Genomic DNA, 23,871 nt, shown 5'->3' with positions numbered 1-23,871 from the left:
TCATTTTTTGGCGGTTTGATGACGAGGTGAGGCGGGCTGTCCACTTTGCCCATCATCAATGAAGTTCATATCAGAGTAATGACGGTTTGGCATATGAACAATTTTTAAGTGGTGCGGGATACAAGGAGGAAAATCCTCATATAGTTTCATCTTATTTGGAATTGCAAACACATCTCAAACTTGAACTCCATCCAAAAGGAAAAGGCAGCATAGGATAGAAGTGCAGTGCACTAGCAACATACAGTTCAAACTATGTTATGTTTCTCAATCCAAGTAATGCAACCAACTGCATTATTGCATGCAGACGAAAAAGTAAAACATCGGATTTTATAAAATATTCTCTTATTTAGCATAAACGAAAGGGGGCCGGGGGAAGTACGGAACAAAACTATAGATTGCTGCTGCTTGGGAAAATATAAGCAAGACTAAATACAAAATGAGCCAAATGTTGCAGTCACTCGGCTTGCCTATACTTCTGGTCTCTTTAATTCAAATTGCTGCTGCTTCATCTTTTCACATAGGCCGTACTATCAACGCTCTATGAACGATTTGTTCATAAGATCCACAGCGTCATCCATGAACTGCATGTAGAAAAACAACTGCATTAATCATGACAGTTCATCGCATATTTAGAACTGCAATGTCTCACCTGGACATATAAACCTTTAATATGAAAAAAATAAAATAAAATAAAGACAAATTATAAATCAGCAATAAGAGCAACCAGGCAAGATAAATAAATCCAAACATAAGCTACCGTGATATTTAAGATTAGAGTTGATTTATGTATTTTTGGTTCAACTAGTTCACCAGGAGCACCAAGAATGCGCTTGACCAATTCCAGGCATTTCCAGGAACAAGATGTTTTAGACAAAATTTGCAACAAAAGAGTATCGGTTTATGCATTCTAGCTATGTCTGCACAAAACTACAGTAAAAGACCGGTGAAGCAAACCTTGAACCACATCATGCATCATAGCAACATTGTAACTTCAGAATTCAACTCACTAAAATACTATTGGTCGGTCTGACAAAGAAGGCAGTACTTATATAATAAACAGCATATAGATATCTTTCAGCACAATTATTTCATAATGATTAACGTAGTTGTTTTAACAGTGCAATACAAATCATTGTCATCTCAATTTTCAGAAGTATAAGGGCACATATGTGGCTAGTAGCAACAGTTTTCATTGTTCCTAATTCTCTCTGCAAGTTAATGTACAAATAAATTGGATTCAAATTCAGGATTTGAATGCAGTGTATTGGTTGACAAATACGTAAGTAACTCAGTATTCTATTAAACGATTCATCAAATATCAAATGCAATGAACTCATTAAGCTCAACTTCAAGAAAGGCCAATCTTTTCACTTGCGTGCATGAAAAATATAAAAAGGACTTCACCTTCCCAAGCATCTTAAGTTCTCGCCCAACTGGTTCCAAAAATTTCAGGTCAACACTGATAGGCCAGACCTGTCCAAACAAGAAGCCGAAAAGAAAAATGTTAAACTGCATTTCTTTGCAAAAACATAATCTTTCTAAAGAGCAATACCCCAAAAGAGAAACATAAATATTAGACAAATGTAAACATAAACTCCAAGGGGGAAAACGTGAAAACACATGGTGTGAGAAGGAAAGCTTGGCATTAATGAACATAAAACACTTTTAATTCCAAAACAGGGCAAAGATCCATTGCCTCTGGCCCATTTGGCATGAATGCAAGGATTGAGGTAGCAAGAGAGTTAAAATGAAAATTAACTTCATTTTTATAAAAAAAAAAATAGAATTATCTTAAAGAATAAAATGTTTGATAAATGCACATTACACAAGGCTTAATGGCATGAATGTGAGTGTGCATGCTCTGTCTAAAGCCAAGACCAGCTCAAGCTAACAACGTCCGGTTATAATAATATTTTGCATATAAAAAGTGCAGCAAAAAGGGATTTGGCATGCAAGCAAAGAGATGGAATAACGATTCTGACCAGGAAAATACTCCATAACACATTGTGTTTTTCAAAGATATTTATGAACTTTTGGTTGCTTCAGAAGAAACGAAGAGAAGCATTCAGGTTTGAAGGACATTTTTGAAACAGGAGCATACTTTTCCTGTTCTTCATGTTCTAATGGAGAGCTTTTGATAGACAATAACTCAAAATTGAGTTCAGTAGAAATCAGGATGTTATGAGAGATGAATTGGCATCTAAGGATATTTTTTCACATATCAAGATAATTATCAATTAAGATTTGGCAAAATATTTAAGATGTTCTAGCTCTACATAACACAGATAAAAATGTCCACTTCAAAATAGTGGAATTGGTATCATAGCAAAATTGAAGCCGTGAAAAGGAAAACTAAGATTGATACAAGCATATGTGAGAAAAATATGCCACAAATGAAGCAACCACCACATAGCATTTAAAAGGATAAATGGTAATGCAAATCGGTCCTAGAATATACGAAGTAACATGAGAACTAATTCCACACTAAAGGAGCTAATTCCATGCAAATTGATCCTACACAATCAATAAGGTTAATATCTGGTTTCTAATTACTGAAACAGAAAGCAATCAAATGAAAAGAAAACATTTAATAATATCATAAGAACCAACATTTCATTAGTTAGATTTCTTATAATTTGATTTTAGTTACAAAAATTGAACAGCAAGAACAAGAAGAGGACCTTGACGCCAAGTAGTTTGAGGGGCATAATCTGGCCTGGTACGATGCAGTCAGGACCAGCTGCTTCCACTATGGCCTCCTCACCCAAACCACTCCCTATAGGGTCCGGATTCTGAGAAATTCCAAAAATCCCAAAAAAAAAAAAAAACCTGGTTAATGAACTAGTGCAGGATGCAACAAAATCATTGATGAAAAGTGAAAAGCAGATAGCAAAAGAGATACCCTCATTGTGTAGAGGGCATAATCGGAAAAGGGTGTCTGGGAAATGCGAAGAACTGGAGATTGGTGAATTTTGGGTACTGGCTTCACAGAAGAAGACGATGCTCTCCATGGGACATCCTTTTGAAACGAAGCGGCACCTCCACCTTTCTTCGACATTCCCACTTTGTTCTTTTTTCTTAGTATAACCTTTTCTAATCTCTTCTTCCTCCTCCTCCTCCTCCTCTCCTTCACACCTCACAAGCACATATGATAGATGAAGTGCATGAGGCTCTCATAGACAGAAATATTGAATTTTTTTTTTCCCCCATCTCTATTCTTAATTTAATCCTTTTCTTTTTAGCTTGGTCCAATCTAATGCACGGCATGTCGTTTTGTCACCAACATAATTAATTGAATTTTATATGTATATAAATAAATCTTTAAATTTATAAAATTTATATTAATTCAATCCTTTTTTTTTCACTTTATTCTTTCAAAATAACTGAATTGATGTTAATTTTATGAATTTAAGATTCAAGTACATATTATTAAATTTCAAAAGGTTAAATTGTAAATATAAAATTATTTTAAAAAGGAAAAAATATTTTTCCAATCACTCGAGATAAAATTATCTCAAGTGAATTCAAAACGATATCGTTTTGGAATTATAAAATTATAATGATAAAGATTAATATAACCATAAAATAAATTAGAATTACAAAAATACTTAATTTCCACCTCAAAACGACATTATTTTAGACTCACAGAAGATATCTTATCCCCGTTGACAAATAAAAGCTTTAACATTCTCAAGATAATTCTATACCCTCCTAAACACATAAAAATTTATCCTCTACTAAACATCCCAAACACATTTATAATAATGCATTCCCATTGAAGTCAACCATCCATAACTTGTATAATTTCTTGAGATTTGAGGTAAAATTTAGCATCAATCAGCAAATGACCCCCACCCTTTTACTTTTACAGCAGAAAACTGACTTGAATTCAAGCTGAACAAGTTTATTGAACGGAAGACAAACAAACACTGCTCAGAGATCAGGAACCGTTTCGTTTTGGCTTTTATATAAATAAACAGATAGTATGCCACTAAATCAAGGTGATACTGATATTCAGCCCAGCCCTTTCCACAACCGACCTTGGCCAGGATTTTTACGGTTTTACTGCAGAATGCTTCCAATCAAGAATAAACAAAAAGGTTTGTCTAGTTTCCAGAAGGAAAAGAAAATTTCCATATTTCTCTCTGTAAGGGGAAAAAATACAAGAAAATATTTCACAAAAGATTCTTAATCCGCAGACATTGCTAACAACGTCCAATACATTTTAAGTTACATTAATCACTGCTATATTCAACTTGCTGATTATCCAACTGAGAAAATGAAGAGGAAAAATAAATTAAGCAGGCAGGAAAGAAACTAATAAATAATGGCACCAAAATGGCGAGGAGCATATATAATCTTCACCTATCCAATTCACACTCCCAGTTACGACAGTAAAGTAATTTGGCTAAACTGTGACCATATCTGAACCATTCTGCGCAGCTGCATCTGCCAGTCTCTGCCAATTCAATTCCCGCTGCGCTTCCACATCTTTGGCCTTAGCCTCTCTCTCTGCATACTGCCTCTGGCACTCTTCAAACAATTCCGCGTCCATTTCCAGGAACATTTTCCGAACATTCACTGTCAGCCCGTGAACAGCCTGGTTCCAATGACCCTGGATATTTTTCTCCAATGCTTCAAATATTATGGGTAATACTACCGTTCTGTTTTGGGCAATTAAACTGACAATGTGCTCATTATTCCACAAAAAGAGGGCTCGTTCTGCAACCTGCGTTGAAAGTGTGCATAAGCATAGACTCTCATGGGATGATTTCAAACCAATTACATCAACAAACCATGAAATATAATCCAAGATTTATAAATTTGGAAAAGAAAAAAGAAAAAGAAACATTCCAAGCGATCAGGATTCTCAATTCAGTATGCTGATTATGACTTGAAAGAATAGATTTGCCAAAGATATTCACAAAACCAGTTCAGATTTTTTAAATCTAAATATTACGAAACTGTAGAAAATCCTGGATGTTGTAATGACTAAAGGCCATATTGACAGCAGGCCAGGGGGAAAAGCACCGTATTGAAAGAATTAAATGAAAATAACCTTAAATTTCCTTAAGCAGAGAAACCCATATTATGGCAAATGCACACTATTTTCATTTCCACGAGCATTAGAAGGTTGTGCCAAAACCCTTTAAAGTTATCCTGATCTGATGACTTATGCTCAAATTATCATTAATGACCAGGACCACATTTGGGAAAGCTGAAAATAGGAAGGAATTAAGTTATAATGAGCTTGGAATCTTGAAACAGGAGAACAGATTCACTCCTTCCTCCGTGTCTTCATTTTTACAAAGTATCACCCGACTTTTGTGTCCATGAAGGAAATAAGAGCATTGAAGGTATATAGAGGTTTTTAATAATAAAAACCTCATGGTTCTCCGTAGCTTTCTGGTAACATTGATTACTGCCAAGCTGCAGTACCAAGACGGTATGCAAGGCATATCCATAGAAATGCTATTCAATCAAATTCTTTCTCCCGAGCATTGTGCTGATATTTAGCAATGTAACAAAAACTACCAATTCATTTTAAAGACAGAAATTTCCAATTGATGCAGACAATCAGAATATTTGAAGCCTAGGTAGAATGTGGACTCGAGATTCCTTGGTAAGGTACATATTAAATCCTACTTTCATTTTCTCACTCATATCCAAACAGGTACTAAGGGGTTTGTAAGTTAGACATCTAAAGAGACTGGTGAGATTTGATTAGTATGTGATTCTCTTGTTTTTTCATGATTTTGAATTTTTATAGCATGTTTGGTAAGTTTTCTTGTTTTAATTTTCATTTGATATGATTTCATTATAATTACAAAAATGCTACCTTGTTTTCAATTCATTCAATTTCCTATTTTCAAAATATTGTTAAGGAAATAGTGAAAACTAAATATGAGAACAAAATAACCAACCAAACACGTTCATAGGTTTCTTCTTTCATTTTCTTCTTTAATATATTTCTTATTTTAACAAGTAAGAGATATTTAATGTCAAAGAAGAACCACTTTTCAGCCCATGGTGGAAACTTAAATTTCACAAGCCTTATATCCAGTCACGTTAATAAAAAAGATTATATATTAGGACAAACTTGTAGAATCTAGAATTTTTTTCCAAGAGACAAATATGCATCAATTGCTTTTAAACTGAGAGACATGATGCAACGGAGTAAATTACTTATCTGCACATGAAAATATAAAAGCTGATACTGCAGCATAATGATCTCAATGAAAAAGAGAAGGGAACAATTCTTTAAGCAAAGAAATTGAATCAATACACAACGTAAGAATTTTGAACAGACACCTACAAATGTTTTAAATTCAAAAGCATTATAATATAGAACATGGGTTAAAATGTTATCACATTAGGTTTCAATGATTTGAATGTGCCAAACCCGCAAACATTAGATTCTAATATATTAAAAGCTCAGCCATATCAGTTTTCGGGCTTTCTAAAATTGAAAGGTATATAAATTTACTAGTTTGAGTCACCATTCTCATAAAAGGCCAGTCTTTCTTTTGTGGGTGAATTTGTGGATAGGAAGATGTCAGGTGATGCCAGTCAGCTTATAAGTACAGATTATGCCTTTCGAAATATTCCCCCTCTTTCCTTGAGGACGAAATAGAGGACATAAATGACAATGCATTGGGAAGCATGTGTAACTTTCCAGGAATTAAGTGCATTAAGGGTTTTTTTGTTCCCAGCCCATTGGTCATATGACTTGCACGTGAATTACGTGCCATCAAAGTTAATCCCTGATTTGGACAGGAGACACTACAAATGATCATGTTAAATTATACAGGAATGTCTTCAATTTCTTACATCACGACGGACATTGTGAAGTGTGAGTTTAATCAGAAGGAAAAGTGCAGTTGACCCTAAAAATAAAAACCAGTTCTGCTGAAATCAAAATTCAGTGTCAACCTTCAGCTTTGTCATCACTCTTAAAATATCATCACATTTACCTCACCAAAAAAAATAAAAAAATAATGGTGATATTAAGAAAGAAACATATCTATAACAGAGATTTCTTAAATAGTGCATAAGTCAAACCACAAATTCCCTATTACAGTTATTAAACAGAAAATTTACAATACAATTGCAAACATAAGACATTAACCATAAAATCTTTTTTTACTAATGCAAGATTTTTTAACCATTTAAAAGATACAATATACACTTATAAATTTCATAAACTAAAGGTAAACAAATAACCATCAGTTGAATTTCAATTCTGGCTAACTTTACCAGTTCAACACTAAGCTTTCAAGCAGAAGAAGAAGAAAAAAATGAATTTATAACCCCTGACCCCAGTACGTGAGAAAAGTATGTGCATGTAAATAACTAATTTTGCATTTCTGTACATAAGGGTTGAATACAATTAAGTGAGATAGAACATAATGTATCTTCCCACATAAATAGATAATGAAATAATATAATTTTTTTTTGCTTTTCCCCATCAACTGACACATCATTAAGATGCAAAACTACAACGAACTATCCACAAAACTAAAAATATTGGATTCAATACAATCACAGAGAATTTGAGACTTGGAGGATATTGAAGTTTACTAACTAGGCATCCAAACCTTGTAATACCCTTAGCTAATTATACTATATACGGGACTAGTTTAGATGTATCCTCACAGAGAAAGAAACAATTCAACAAGAAGCATTGCCAATTTGTTACATAAAGGAATCGAAAAAGAAAAAAAGCTTGTATTAATCAAACGCAACATCTTGAAAAACAGTTTACCACAAACCTGAAAGTGATAACTATTGAGGCAGCGGGCAATCTGTCTGAAAAGAGGAACCATGGAGCGTTGGAATTCTGCAGCTTGTGTGGCCTCAAGCACCTCTTCCAGTTCCCCAAGGAAGAGAACTTCCTTCTGGCAATTGGTGATGGGCCAATACTTCAACAAACCCCTAATAACGGTATCCGCCAGCTTGTAATCCTTCTCAACAAACTGAGAGATGCAGTACGACAATTGCTGATGGTACATAGCGACGGGCTTAGGTTTATGCAAAGGCAGAAGCGCCCTCACCAGAAACAACTTGTGCTCCTCCTTCATGGGAAGCGCAAAACCATTAATGATGCTCCCAAGAATCTCCAGAAGCTCCCCAATACCATTATGCCTCTCCGTCTCATATATAAACCGAAAAAAGATATTATTAATTGCCTTCCTAATAAATGGCCTATGAACCATGAATTTGCCATATATACGATGCAAGATAGTTTTCAAATACTCGCGCTCACGGGGGTCCTCAGAGTCAAACAAATCAAGCAATTTCAGCACAAAAGAATGATCAATGTACCGCTTTGCAACTTTGGTATCAGTATCGGATGAAACAACGTATCTGAGGAGAAGCTCGTACACGAGCTGCAAATGTGGCCACGCTGGCTCCAGACACGGTTCCTCCTCTTCTTGATCGTTGCTCTCTTGCCCCGTGTTCTCGTGAGACGCCGGCGGCAAGCACCGGAAAATATTCACCGATACCATTCTGATCATCTCTTCCTGGCAATTCTCCGTTATCTTCCCCGAACCTGATTGAATGAAATCCACCAGCTCCATTAGCGTCTGCCTCTTGATTTCCTTCTCCCGAACCGATTTTAGCGTATCCGAGAAATCCAACACGAAGCAGCAAATCTGCAACTTCCGAAGGAACAGGTTCTGCCTCTCGGAAACCGCCACGACGCGGAATAGAGGAAGCGGTTCCATGGTGGCGGAAGGAGGAGGCACCGCCGCCGCCACCGCCACCTCCGGATTGACGTGGTTGTTCCCGGCGGGACCAAAAGCATCGTTTGGCTCCGACTTGGAGGGCTTCTTTTGCCCTCCCTTCATGATTCTCTTGAACATTTTCGAGAATGCTACAAACCCTAACCCTAAGCTAACGAATTCAGAAAACAAAGGATCTGAGAACGCTAGAAACCCTAACCCTAATCCATGAATGCTTCTCCTCCCTCAATTTTCGCATCACAGCTAAAACGACAGTGGATCTGAGAAAACAAAGGAGGAGGATCGGGTGCTGCAGTGCAAAGTTCTCCGAAAGGATCAAAGCGGCAAATCATCGGAGTGCGATCACCGGAATGGCGGTGGTTGATCGGTCGGAGATGCTTTCCGGCGATAAAAGGAATGGCAGATACAGAGACGTAAGTTTTGGGGGGAGAATTAAGGAAGATAGAGAGGTGCATATAGTAATGGAAATGAAAGGAAAGGATTATAGATTACAATAATCCATTTTAGAAACAGTGATTCTTTGAGTTTGACGAGCATTTTTGTCATCCAAATTGTCAATTGAAATATTGAATTCAAATTCAGCTGCTTTTTCGTTGAGCTTGTTTGCTTTTTTTTTTTTTTTTTTTCAACACAAAGAATCGCTTTTTCGTTTAGCTTCTTTACTTTCTCTTTTATTTGTTTATTTTGTTACTCGGTGCTTTGTAGTCCATAGATTTATTTACTCGCAAAAAAAAAAAAAAATGATAAAAACTCGTCCCATTAAATTCAATCTGTGTTAATTAAAGAAAGAAAATGGATTAAAGTGAGAAATGAGAGATGTTTGAAGCAAAAGCCCGAGTGTGATTGCAGTGTGTAGCATACGTTGCCTTGGGAGAGAAGAATGAGGAGTTTGAAGTTGCCGCGTGGCAGAAGAAAACAGCAACGTTAAAATTTTGTTTAAAAGTTGTTATCACTATTTAGTAACCAATTATGATTAGAGACATACAAGGGTCAGATATAAATAAAAATAAAAATAAATTGAATAGCTAATAAAAAATGATAATAACTCATTCATTAATATTTTATTTTCAATAATTTCTTAAAATCTTGTGTTAATTTTATTAATTTTCTCAAAAGGGGAGTATGAGCGTTAATATGTGCTACTGCTACTCACCACCCGAAAACGTGTTTGCATAAAATAAGTCATTAAGAATGGATTAACACCGCTACCGGCTAGACACTTTGATAATTTGCATGTCACTAATCACTATCATATTAAAAAAAAAAACGTCCTATCAACTCACGAGCTTTTTACGAGGATATATGAAATAAAACATAATCAGGAAGGTTTTTCGATACCTTTATTTTTTACGAGGATATTACTAGTGGTTAATATGTATTTACGAACATTATTTCATTTAAATATGATATGCAGTTAAATATTTGTTATTAGTTCAATAACATTGGTAACTTCATAAAGATAAAAGGTATCAAAGAAAAATTGACTATTATTTTTAGGTTAAATTGTAAATTACTTACTTTAATCTATGGCAGGTTATATTTACAAATTTTTTTGTTTACAAACTATTACAAATTACACTATGTAGGATCGGTCTTACATTAATCACACAGTTTACGACCGGTCTTACATTAATGTAATTGCAAAAAAAAATTGTAAACAGATCCTATCCCCTTTAATCTTCGGTCTCTACCAAATTTTCTTGAAAATTTAATGTTAACAACTTATCCAGTTGTACTGTAATCATTTATCTAATAACTATTTGTAATTAATTCTCTTTCATAGTTTTGACGCTAAACACGATGATATTTATTTTTTCCTTGATCCAAACAATTTTTAGCATTAAGTTGTATAGTCTATATATACTGTGATATATAAGATCCAATAGTATAAGCATATATTATATATAATGACCTTCTTAATTGACTATTATATAATATAAATTATACAGCAGAATTTTTTAATACATACTAAAATGATGTATTATTTAATTAGGCCCAGTGAAATGAGATTACGCCAAGGGATTTTAGTTAATTTGAAAACATTAGAATATAATGTTGATTCATATCCATTCATAGATATTAAGTAATATGATATGTTTGTAGAAGAGAGTTATAATGATGGGAAATAGTTATCTTATTTTGCTGGAAATATCTTATCTGATGTGAGTGAGACAATTTTTTATGTGGAGCCAACTTTATAATTAAAAAAACAAAAAGAAAAAAACAAATGGACACTGTTGCTGTGAGTGCAGGAAAAAAATCTCAATTCCTGCTGCAGAAGAAAACATAAGCCCTATAATGATTTGGGTTTTGTTTCAGTTGAGGTGAGGATAGGAAAGAAATGTTCGGGACAGGGATTAGATGTTTAGCGAAGAAATTGAAGCAGAAGATGGAACCTAGGGGCCGTTTGGCACGCATCATTTTGTAGAATTCTCGGAAAACTGATTTTTTTAAAAATTTTAATTTTTGAATATTATCATAAACTGAATATAAAAATCATATTTTTAAAAATCGAGATTTCCGGACAAAAAGAAAAAAATTTCTCTACCAAACGCGCCTTATAGTCCTCAAAATACCGCCAGAGCAGAGGAACACAAATGCAAAGGTCCTTTTTATGTCGTTAAAGAACATGATCCCATCACTGGTCCTAACATCTGGAAACGTGTCAAGGTACATTGTCAATTATCGTAGCATAGCGGTAATTAAGGTTTGTTGATGTTCACTTTCAGTAAATTTGTTCTATTTTTGAAAATAGTGGAACCCATATGGGATATCGATAGTGTCAATGATCAAAATTAAGGGTCTTTTGATTGTGTTTTGGTTTTTTTGTTCTTAAAACTGTTTTGTAAAATAGTTATGAAAACAATTATTTTTTATATTTTTTTCTTTTCGAAAGTTAAAAATCAAAACAGAAAACAAAAACAAGTCAGACATGTTCTCTAAATTTGATTTTAAAAACAAAAAAGCAGTTATAGTTTTCAAAATATTTTTTACAAAACATGTCTTACTAAACGAGTTTTTTAGTTTTTTTGTTCTGAAAACTAAAAAACTGTTTTGCAAAACAGAAATCAAACAGAGCCTAAATCTTTCAACTTTTTAGGTTGAGGAGAAGATGAATATAAGAATGTTGAAAGCAACCTAATTTTTCTCCCTATAATAGACCCTCTGGTTTGCTTAGTCTTGGAGATTATTGAAATCCGTATGAATCTTATAAAATTTTACATGTCTTGGATTTGTATTGACTTGTTGAGTGATCATCATTTTCAAAGTTTTTAGGAGGTTGGGTTGAAAGATTTGACGAGCAAGAATCATATGAAAAGAGTGTTGAGATGGATGAGAGAGAGACAAAAGCTTCGTCTTGTTGGCAACCATGTAGGGGCTCATAAGCAGTTCCTCTATACCGCTTGGTTTACCAAGCCCAGTACCCCTCAGGCAGTGGTCGAGCCACTTTGGGTCACTTTGGGTGGAGAGGGTGCCTTATTTTGAAAAATTAGCCACGTTTTAAACGTGGCTAAATAAATGTGGTTAAATAACCTTCCATGTTTTAATATTTAACACCAACTAAATTCTCTTTAGCCCTAGCTGAGTTGGGAGACTAGCTCCGTCACTGCCCTCAGGCAACAATAGGAAGCATTCCTTCAAAGCTGAAGCTCTTTTGAAAGTGTTTATGTTTATGATCAGTAGCTAGGCGGATGGATAAGCTGTTTTGTACAATGGAAAGAATAATATAGACTATAATATAATTTTAGTAACACTAATGGAGAGTCTAAATTTTGGATCATATTTCCATGTGGTGGGTGGAAATACATTTGTTCTTCCTGATTCTGTTACTTTAGTTCATATTTCTTCATTTATGCCAACTTGTTACTATTAAAGCAGAAACAATAGTCCTTGCCTTTAGTGGTTCCATGTAAACTAACATTAGCTCATTCAGGTCTTGCCTCCAGACTATCTTTATATTTTAATGTATGAAAGGAATATTCAATGTAAAGAGGATTAAACTGTTTAGCATAATTTTTCAATATTGATCTTTTTTTCCTAACAACATGCTATAATTTAAATGCTCCTTACGAAGATAAATAAAGGTTACATAACTCAACCATGTTATAACCCCTAAAACAAAACAGACACATATGTAGGCACACACTCACTTAACACAATAATAAGTACAACTTCAGAAGCCAACTTATAGACACCAGAAAAGTTGTCCAATATATCTCTTCATACTTTGTACATCAAATACGCAATTACATATCTTATATGCTAGTGCAGAGATTATTTGTTAGGTCAACCTGATACAAGAACTAAATAGACAAATGTTCAGTAGAGCTATGAAGAACAACAAATAAAGCAATTAACAAGACACTTATAACAATCTGCAAGCAAAAGTTTTAGTTCAATTACAAATCCAAAATACTTGACAAGCATTAAAGGGGTCTTAGAAAGGAGGGGGAAAACTTAATCTTGGTTAGAATATCAAATGAAACAAGTTGCTAAATTTCCTATGCAATGAATACAAGCTCAGAATTGCATAATAAGGCATTCAGTCCATTCAAGATCATAGTGTACTTTTTCGAATGATGCAAGAAATTATGATTGGTAACACCTTGGAACTATACAATGACATTTAGGTGATGAGCCACCAGTTCCAAAAGATGAAAATTGTCAATTGCTATCATCAACGACATCATAAATTCAAAGTAAAAGGAAAATGGTTTTCAAATCTTGATGGTACTATTTTGAATTGCAGTCAACGGGCCTTATATTTGATTTTATGCCTATCGATTTTTTAATTCAATATATATAGTAGTTATGAACTTTTTTTTTAATAAATATTGGTGATTTTTATTTCTAAAATAATTAATATACTTTTTGAACATGTCGATTGATAGATTTTTATAAAAAATAAGACAATATGACATATTTGAAAGAATTATATAAATTCTTTATTAAAGGGTATTTTTGTCAAAAATATTTATTTTTATCTTGTTTCATATTTTACAGTGCATTACCAAATATTGAATACTATTATCTTATATAATATATTATCTTATGTAATACTATATCAAATGTTGGATAATATTAAAATTTAATTAGGCCTTATATAATTAGATCTTATACTATCAGATTTTATATTATCAGGCCTTATAATATTTTGTGCACCAAACATATCCAAAAGCATCAATTGTAATAAAAAATTTGAGGAACTAAAAGTCTAAGTTTAAGCGAATTAATTACAAAAATAAAAAATTTACAAAATAATTTGCTGTAGGTATAAAGTTAAAATCAATACTTTGTTTAGAGGGTAAATTAATGTACAAAGAGAACGTAGCATTAAAAGCATAATAAATGATGTGGTTATCTTTTCTCATGTTGTAAGAGAGAAATTATCTTCTATCACACACATATATAGTGATGGACCCATCATTTTAAAAAGAAAAACAAAATGCAACATAATTTTTGAAAAGTATGTAGGAAGAAAAACTAATCTCCTACAATATAAGAGTAATTTTTCCCAAAAATTATATGTTATAGTACATGCATTTAACAAATGACGTGAAAATTTAGTTCCCTAAACTCATAAATGTGACTTTAAGGGGATGCTTGACAAAGGAGAAAAATTTTTTTATCCAGAAATCACGATTCCTGGGAATATGGTCGAAAAGTGAGTTTCCCATAAATGTTACCAAAAAGTTGTTTGGAAGGCTAAAATATTTATGGAAATATTGGGTTAATTTTTCTTGACGCTATATTTGGCTTTTTGACCACTCTAGCCTTTTTTTAATAATTAATTACCAAATTGACCCTATTTATAAACTATTTTAAAAATTTAACCTCTCCAACACCAATCTGCCCCTGTTTGACCGTTGACCATGAAGCCTACCCGGGTACACCCCTACCTACCCAGGTATATTTTGAAATTCTTTACCTACCCGGGTACACCCCTCCCTACCCGGGTATATTTCTTGAATCTAAAAAAATGTTTGAATTATTTACCCGGGTAGAGAGGGGTATATATTAATGGTGTTATGGTGTACCTAGGTAGGCTTTATGGTCAACGGTCAAACATGGACAGATTGGTGTTATGTTTTCTAGAGAGGTTAAATTTTTGAAATAGTTTATAAATATGGTCAATTTGGTAATTAATTATTAAAAAAAGGCTATAGTGATCAAAAAGCCCGCTATATTTGGTTGATTGTAAAATATTGCTGGAAATGTGAATTGAGGTTAATTATGTCCCAATAAAATTAAATATTCTCATCACATGGGATCGAATCTCAACATACCACCAATTTGGTGGTATTTTAAGATAAATTTTTTCTTCATAAACACGAATCCTGGGAATCCGACTTTCCTTAAAAAAAATTATAATCCTCGTATCAAATGTGGGTAAATCAAATTCTCAATCTCACTTTCCCATAATTTTAAAAAATTTCTTTCTACTAAACATCCCATAATAGTGTTCTATTTTCAAATGGATGTTGAAGATGATCAAAGTATAATTGATGACCAAATATTGATAAGGATTACTGGTTAGGTTGAGTAAGCACATCACGGAAACAACTTTTACAACACATTCTTGTCTAAATAAGTTTTTTATTCATTATTAAGCAATTAATAAATTAAAACAGTTATATATTAATGGGTTTATATATGTCTAAATAAGTTTTTTATTCATTATTAAGCAATTAATAAATTAAAACAATTATATATTAATAGGTTATATATATATATATATATATATATATATATATATATATATATATATATATATATATATATGAGGTAGGATCCTTTGACACCAGAGTCAAATTTAAAATTTGACACCTCATCTTAGTGTCATTAGATCAAAAAAGATAAACGACTCTGATTTGTAAGCATGTGACACCATTGAGTTTTTTTATCTAACGGCTCTCAAATGAGATATCAAAGGATCCTACCTCTATATATATATATAGGGTTTGTTCTTCTCATATTACATGAGAAAACAAACATTTCCTACACACACCATAAAAAAATGTGCCACTCATTTTTTTGTTTTTTGTTTTTTGTTTTTTTTTTAAATAGATGGGTCCCACACTTGATGTATCTATGGCGTGAGATTAGAATTCTACTACAACATAAGATTTATTTTTTCTATATATATATGTGTGTGTGTGAAAAGCTACTCTTATGCAACATAAGAGTAGTTTTATCTCCAATAGACTTATTGAAGACCATGACACTCTTTTTTTAATTTTTTTTCCTCTTTTTTGTAAATGGCGGCGGGCTCACTATATCTGTGTATACAATATGAGAAATCTTCTCTCATGCAACAGAAGATTAGATGAACCCGATATTTATGTGTATATATATATATATATATATATATGACTTTTTTATGTAATTTTTTATTTTTTGATGCATGTGGTTTTATCAGTTTAACTTTAGTACATAGATAGTAGTAAACAAAAGAAAAAAATATTTTACATTTATTAAAAATTACTTTTAACGTATAAGTTGTTGTTAATAACTTTTTGCTTAAATTTAAGTTAATTTTAACAGCTTTAAATAGAAAACTCTTTATATAAGTTTTTGTACTTAGGGTGTGCATGACAACTTTTTCGGAATCAATTCTTTTTTAATTTCTGTTCTTGAGAACATAAATGATAGGAAATTCGTTTGGTAAAATCAGTTTATTTTTTTGTTCCCGGGATGAACCGGTTTAATTTTTGTGCTGGGGAGCAGAAAAAAGAGTCAGAAAATTTCTGTTTTTTTGTTCCCGGGCACAAAATGAGAAACACTTATCTCTCTCAATCACTCTCCACCTCTACCATCTTCACCACCACCACCATCAACCTGACACAACTGCCGCCACCTTCGTCGCTGCCGTCATCGTACCACTAGTTCTGTTGTCACCACCTCTCACCACCATCATTACCACCACCTCCACCCATCACTACCACCATGCCACTGTCACCACCACCATAACTACCACCGCTGACATTACCACCACTACCGCCATAAACCATCACCACAATCATCAGAACCACTGCCGTCACCACCACCATTGACATCACACGCCACTGCTACCATCCCCATCCCCATCGCCACAACTACCACCACCCCCATCGTCACCACTACCATCACCACCACTGTCACCAACCACCATTACCATTGCTGCAACCACTACCGTCACCACCATTGTCGTCGCCGCCGCCGCACCAACCACCACCACCATCGTTACAGCCATTACCGTCACGACCACCACCATCGCCACCATTACACATCCCCCGCCACAACCATCACCACGTCATCGCCACCACCGCCACCATCACCACCACCACTGTCACCTACCACCACCGCTGCAGCCACTGCCACCACCACCACCATGCCACTGCTACCATTGTTGCCGCCACCAACCACCATAACCACCACCATTGACGCAGCCACTACCGTCACCTCCAGTCCTCCACCACTACCACCATCGCCTCCACCATTACCACCGCCATCGTCGCAGCCACTACCGTCACAACCACCACCACCATCCCCACCACTACCACCACCATGCCCCCCGCCGCCACCACCACCACACCATATGGAAAGGAAAGTGATGATCCGAAATTTTTTTATATTTAACAGAAATTATTTTTTATTATCTTATTTTTTGTGTTATCAAACACAATTCTCATTCTCGGAATAAAAATAGAACATGTTATCAAACACATTTTTTTTCTCAGAAACTATTACAAGGCATATAAATAGAAAAGAATTGTTTCTTTTCAGAAACAGTGCTAGGGAATAGAATAGTTGCCATGCACACCCTTAGTGTTACCATATTCATCTGTAAGAAATTTTTGTCCACAATGTTCAGGAAGTCGTAGTGAACTAGTAAAGAGAATATTGAAAGTGGAAATTTTTTGTATAGCGGCTGAGTAAGGTTTCTTGTTTGGTTTAATTTAGATTCTCTAGCAGGAGTATCCTTCCATATATTATATTTACGTTTAAAGAATTCTCAAGTTATATAAAAAGAATTTCTTTTATTACACTTGATAAATATATGAGTTTCATTTCATCAAAAAAATTTCCCTTTTCTCTTTTTAATGGGATCCATATATTTAATGTGTGTAGAAAAATGTATTCTTCTCATACAACTATATAGTATGAGAAAGTTTTATCTTATTTAGATAAACGCACACTTGAAAACTCCTAAGATCTCATTTTACCCATTTTGAGGTCTACGCAGTTAAATAGTAAAAATTTTAAAATTTCCATGCAACATTTTTATTATTTATTTACAAATAAAAAGATGGGTTCTCTTTTTCTGCAGTTACTGCAGATAAATTATCTGCAGTAAGCTCAATACGACGTCGTTTTGGGGCGAAAATCATGGTGTATTTGTAATTTTAATTTATTTCAGGGTTATAATAGTCTTTATATTTATAATTTTTTAAGATTTCAATATCAAAACAACATCGTTTTGGGAATAATTGCAGATAACTTATCTGCATTAACTGCAGAAATATTTTTCCCTAAAAAGATATGCAAATCCGAAGCAAGATTGAGACAGAATACAAATTGGCTTGTATCCAAAAAAATAAGTACAAATTGGCTGGTATATAACATTTACCAAGTAAAATGGCATGCAATAACAGAATAAACAATATTATATTATTTGTGAACAATTGTATTACCTTTGTTTTGTGGCGTACGAGGCTTCACTCCGTAGAAGTAAAATGCCCTAAAAGGTAAATGCGCAATGTAAATAATGGCGATGATGCAGCTTTGTAAACTCTTTCTCACTTTTATAGGGGTAAAAGAGTTAAATCCGTCGGTTGACCATTTAATTGTTAAATATAGTGGGTTGAGTTTAGATTCTCAATCCATAAACCATTATAATGTAGCTCATAGAAGTCTAGGTCAAAATGAAATGAATCCGTCCCAGGGTAGGTAGTGGTGAAGCAAGGAAATAAATTCAGTTAGTGCCAAAAAAATTCAATTAGATAGAGCCCAATCAATGTCAAGGTTGTACCATTTTAAAAAACTCAACTAATATCAAGAATGTACTATGATTTTTAAAGAATATATTTACTATTTTTGAAAACCAGCTGGTGCCAAGGCACCAACTGATTACTAAGTGGTTCCGCCACTGAAGGCAAGTTGACCTGTAGTATTTTTTAATAAAACATTAATAATTGATTTGTTTATACCTCTTTGCTCTTAATTTAATACCTATTATTTTTTTAGGCAACACAAAGTATTTTTAAAAAAAAAACCACATTTTCAATATATAGACAGGTTGGTGGAGCAGGTGGGGATGGGACTGAGTGGGATGCGATTTTTAACCCACCTTCAAAAGCAAGATATGGTGGGTTAATTTGTTTTAAAACAGATTGGAATAGGTATTAAATGGAATCTCTTTTTTCAAATTTGGGAAAAGGATCACCAAATTATCGGTGCTCGTGTAGAACAAAAAAATTTCTCCTTTAGAAAGCTTTTTTAGTATTCCAGGAGCACTATGCTACCTTCTAAAAATAGAAAAGGGGATGGATTGGGTGAGAATTATGAAAAAATGGAGGGATTTAAATGGAATCATTATTTTTCATTTTGGGGAATGATCGCCCAATTATTGGTGGTGCCGAAAAATTGAAAAATTTCTCCCTTTTAGAGCTTTTTTAGTTGTCTGTGAGCACCATGCTGCCTTCTAAAAATAGAAATGGGAAGGCATGGGGAACGTCATACGAAAAAGGGAGGGATTTAAATTGAACCAATTTTTTTCATTTGGGAGAATGACCTCCCAATTATTAGTTGTCCCAGAGCACTGAAAATTTTCTCCTGTTTAGAGCTTTTTTGGTGCTCTATTAACACATACTCCATTCTAAAAATAGAAAGGAAGAAGGATTGGGAGGGAAATATGAAAAAAATGAGGGATTTAAAAAGAATCACTTTTTCCTTTTTAGAAAAAAATTCACCCAATTATTGGTTGTCCTGTAGCACTGGAAACTTCTCCCTTTGAGAGCTTTTTTGGTTCTCCGCGAGCACTATGCTCCCTTCTAAAAATACACAAATAGGAGGTTTGGAGAAAATTATGAAAAAATAGAGGGATTTAAGTGAAAAACTTTTTTCCATTTGGTAAAAGACAACACAATTATTGGTGGTCCTGAATCAATGAATTTTTTTTGGTTGTAGAGCTTTTTTGATGTTTGGGAGCACGATACTACATTCTAAAAATAGAAAATATGAGAAATTGGGAGGAATTTATTAAAACGGGAGGATTTAAATGTAGCCCTTTTTGCATTTTGGGAAAAGAATCGTCCAATTATTGGTAGTCCAGAGGTACCATGCTCTTTTCTAAAAATAAAAAGGGGGAGATTGGGAGGGAATTAAGAAAAAATGAATATTTTAAAAAGCATAATTTTTTCCATTTTGGAAAAGGACCACCCAAATATTGGTGCTCTTGGAGCACTAAAAATTTCTCCCTTCGAGAGCTTTTTTTAAGATCCGGAAGCATTATGCTCCCTTCTTAAAATAGAAAAGAGAAGGAATTCGAAGGGAAATTTTAAAAAAATGGAGGGATTTAAATGAAACCACTTAATTATTGGTGGTCCTGAAGCATTGGAAACTTCATCCCTTAGAGCTTTTTTTGGTGCTTCGGAAGCACCATCCTGCCTTCTAACAAATAAAAGGGGAGGGAGCAGGAGGGAATTAAAAAAAGAAAAAGAAGGATGTAAATGGCACCATATTTTTCATTTTGGGAAAAAGACCACCCAATTATTGGTAATTTCATTTTTGGAACCCCAGGAACATTATGCTCCCATCGTAAAATAAAAAAGGGAAGGGATTGAGAGGAAATTATAAAAAATGGAGGGATGTAATTGAAATAATTTTTTTTCATTTTGGGAAAAAGACTATCTAATTATTGGAAGTCCTGAAGCACTTGAAATTTTCTCCCTTAGAGAGCTTTTTTGGCACTCGGTATTACCATGCTTCCTTCTAAAAATAGAAAAGGGGAGGGATTAGGAAAAAAATTATGAAAAAATGAAAAATTTAAATGACATCACTTTTTTTCTTTTTAGGAAAAGGAGCACCCAATTATTTGTGGTCTTGAAAAATTGCAAATTTTCTCCCTTAATTTTTGTTTTGGTGTTCCGGGAGCACCATACTCCCTTCTAAAAATAGAAAAAGGAAGGGATTAGGAGGGAATCATGAAAAATGGAGAGACTTAAATGGAACTTTTTTTTTTCAATTTTGGGAAAAGACCACCAAATTATCGTTGGTAATGTAGAACGCAAAATTTTCTCCCTTGGAGGGCTTATTAGTGCTCTGGGAGCATCATGCTACCTTTTAAAAATAGAAAATGGGATAGATTGGTAGAGAATTCCGAAAAATGAAGGGATTTAAATGAAATTATTTTTTTCCATTTTGTAAAAAGGGACCACCCAATTATTGGTTGTCTCGGATATCTGAAAATTTTCTCCTTTTTAGAGCTTTTTTGGTTCTCTGAGAGCACCATGTTGCTTTCTAAAAATACAAATAGGGAGGGATGAGGAAGAAATTACGAAAAAGGGAGGGATTTAAATTGAACCACTTTTTTCATTTTAGGAAAATGATCTCCTAATTATTAGTGGTCCTGGAACACTGAAAATTTTCTCCTATTTAGAGATTTTTTGGTGCTCCAGGAGCATCTAGCTCCCTTCTAAAAATAGAAAGGGGGGATTACGAGGGAATTGTGAAAAAAATAAGGAATTTAAAAAGAATCACTTTTTCCATTTTGGGAAAAAGATCACCCAATTATTAGTGTTCCTGTAGCACTAGAAACTTTCTTTCTTACAGAGTTTTTTGGTTGCTCCGCGGACACCATGCTCCTTTCTAAAAGAAGAAAAAAGGGGAGATTTGAAAAAAATGGAGGAATTTAAGTGGAATTTGTTTTCCTTTTTGGGAAAGGACTACATAATTATTGGTGGTCCTGAAGCATTGTAACTTTTCTCTGTTGTAAAGCTTTTATGATGTTCGAGAGCACCATGCTCCTTTCTAAAATAGAAAATGGGAGAGATTACAAGGAAATTATAAAAAAGGAGGGATTTAAATGTAACCACTTTTTTTTCATTTTGTGAAATGGACCACCCAATTCTTGGTGATCATGGAGCACTGAAAATTTTCTCCCTTGAAAAGTCTTTTTGACGCTCTGGGAGCATTATGCTCCTTCTTAAAATAAAAAAGGGAATTGATTGGGAGAGAATTTAGAAAAAAAAGGGAGAGATTTAAAAGAAAAAACTTTTTTATTTTGAAAAAAGGATCACCCAATTATTGATGGTCCAGAAGCAACGAAAACTTTCTTCCTTAGAGAGCCTTTTTGGTGCTTCAGTGATACTATGCTCCTTTCTAAAAATAAAAAAGGGGGATTGGAGGAGAGGGATTAAGAAAAAAATGAGGGATTTACGTGGCACCACTTTTTTCTTTTTGGGAAAAAGATCACCCAATTATTGGTCGTCGTGGAGCACTAAAAATTTTCTCCCTAAGAGAGCTTTTTTCGTGGGGAGCATTAGGCTCCCTTCTAAAATTAGAAAAGGAAAGGGGTTGCAAGAGATATTTTTTTTTAAAAGGGAGGGATTTAGATGGAACCCTTTTTTTCCAATTTGAGAAAAGGACCATCCAATTATTGATTATCTTAGAGCAACGAAAATTTTAACCATTGAAGAGTTTTTTAGGTGCTCCCGTAGCACCATGTTCCCTTCTAAAAGTAGAAAAAGGGAGGGATTTAAACGAAACTACTTTTTTCCCTTTTAGGGAAAAGATCACCATATTACAAGTGGTTTTGGATCACTGGAAATGTTATCCTTTGGAGAGTTATTTTGTTGCTACGACAACATCATGCTCCCTTCAAAAAATAGAAAATGAAAGGGATTGGGAAAGAATTATGAAAAAATGAGGAATTTAAATGGAACCACATTTTTCTTTTTGGAAAAAAGCCCACCAAATAATTGGTGGTCCAAGAGCACTTGAAACTTTTTCCTTTGGAGAGCTTTTTTGGTCCGGGAGTAGTATTTCCCTTCTAAAAATAGAAAATTGAAGGAATTAAGAAACAATTATAAAAAAATGGAGGGATTTAAATGGAACATCTTTTTTCCTTTTTGAGAAATGATCACCCATTTATTGATGATCCCGGAGCAATAAAAGTTTTCTCCGTTGGAGAGCAATTTTTGTGTTACGGGAGCACCATGCTCCTTTCCAAAAATAGAAAATGTCAGAGATTTAGAAGAAATTATTAAAAAATGAGGAATTTAAATGGAACCATTTTTTTCATTTTGGGAAAAGGACCACCCAATTATCGGTGGTCTTGGAGCATTGAAAGTTTTTTTTTTTTTTTCCTTTGGAGAGCTTTTTTAGTGCTTTGGGAGCACCATGCTCCTTTCTAAATATAAAATGGAGGAATTGGGAGGGAATTAAGAAAAAGTGAGGGATTTAAATGGCAGCACTTTATGCGCCCTTGGAGAGCTTTTTTGGTGCTTTGGAAGCATTATACGCCCTTCTTAAAATAGAAAAGAGGAGGGTTTGGGAGGAAATTAAGAAAAAATGGAGGGATTTACATGAAATCACTTTTTTCATTTTGGGAAAAGACCACCCAATTATTTGTTATCTTGAAACACTGTAAACTTTCTCCCTTAAAGAGTTTTTTGGTGCTTCGGGAGCACCATGCTCTCTTCTAAATTTAGAAAAGGGAAGGGATTGGGAGATGATTATGAAAAAAGGAGGAATTTAAATGGATTCACTTTTCCTTATTTCTGGAAAAGAACCACCCAATTATTGTTAGTCCGGAGCACGAAAAATTTGTTCCCTTGGGGAGCTTTTTTGGTGCACGGCTCCTATCTAGAAAAAGGAAAAGGGAGGGATTAACACATAATTATGAAAAAAGAGAGGGATTTTAATGGAACCATACTTTTGAATTTTGGGAAAAGGACCACCCGTTTGTTGGTGGTTCTGGAGCATTGAAAAATTTTCTCTTTTGGAGAGCTTTTTTGGTTCTCCGGGAGCACCATACTCCCTTCTAAAAATAGAAAAAGGGAGGGATTGAGATAGAGTTATGAAAAAAGTGATGGATTTAAATGGAACAACTTTTTTTACCGTTTTCTGAAAAGAACCACCT

The 23,871-nt window shown here is 34.0% G+C and overlaps 2 protein-coding genes across 2 annotated transcripts; both read right to left on the bottom strand.

Annotated features, from left to right (window-relative positions):
* Window positions 1-196: 196 nt before the first annotated feature.
* On the bottom strand, window positions 197-3,202 carry LOC133291539 (uncharacterized). The gene is made up of 4 exons (XM_061489819.1): window positions 2,903-3,202; window positions 2,682-2,792; window positions 1,405-1,473; window positions 197-581 (listed from the first exon to the last, which is right to left on the bottom strand). Exons 1-4 carry the CDS (start codon window positions 3,056-3,058, stop codon window positions 531-533), a joined length of 387 nt encoding a protein of 128 aa, XP_061345803.1. The 5' UTR covers window positions 3,059-3,202; the 3' UTR covers window positions 197-530.
* An 882-nt stretch (window positions 3,203-4,084) lies between these two features.
* On the bottom strand, window positions 4,085-9,367 carry LOC133291496 (serine/threonine protein phosphatase 2A 57 kDa regulatory subunit B' beta isoform-like). Its single transcript, XM_061489767.1, has 2 exons — window positions 7,773-9,367; window positions 4,085-4,729 (listed from the first exon to the last, which is right to left on the bottom strand). Exons 1-2 carry the CDS (start codon window positions 8,865-8,867, stop codon window positions 4,409-4,411), a joined length of 1,416 nt encoding a protein of 471 aa, XP_061345751.1. The 5' UTR covers window positions 8,868-9,367; the 3' UTR covers window positions 4,085-4,408.
* Between the last annotated feature and the right edge of the window lie 14,504 nt (window positions 9,368-23,871).

Source organism: Gastrolobium bilobum, unplaced genomic scaffold, assembly GCF_033153095.1.
Source record: "Gastrolobium bilobum isolate Gb01-03AN ecotype WA unplaced genomic scaffold, APGP_CSIRO_Gbil_v1 utg3161, whole genome shotgun sequence".
In the NCBI taxonomy this organism is placed as follows: Eukaryota; Viridiplantae; Streptophyta; class Magnoliopsida; order Fabales; family Fabaceae; genus Gastrolobium; species Gastrolobium bilobum.
The sequence above is the reverse complement of the archived record's forward strand: the minus strand, read 5'-3'. Positions and strand labels throughout refer to the sequence as shown.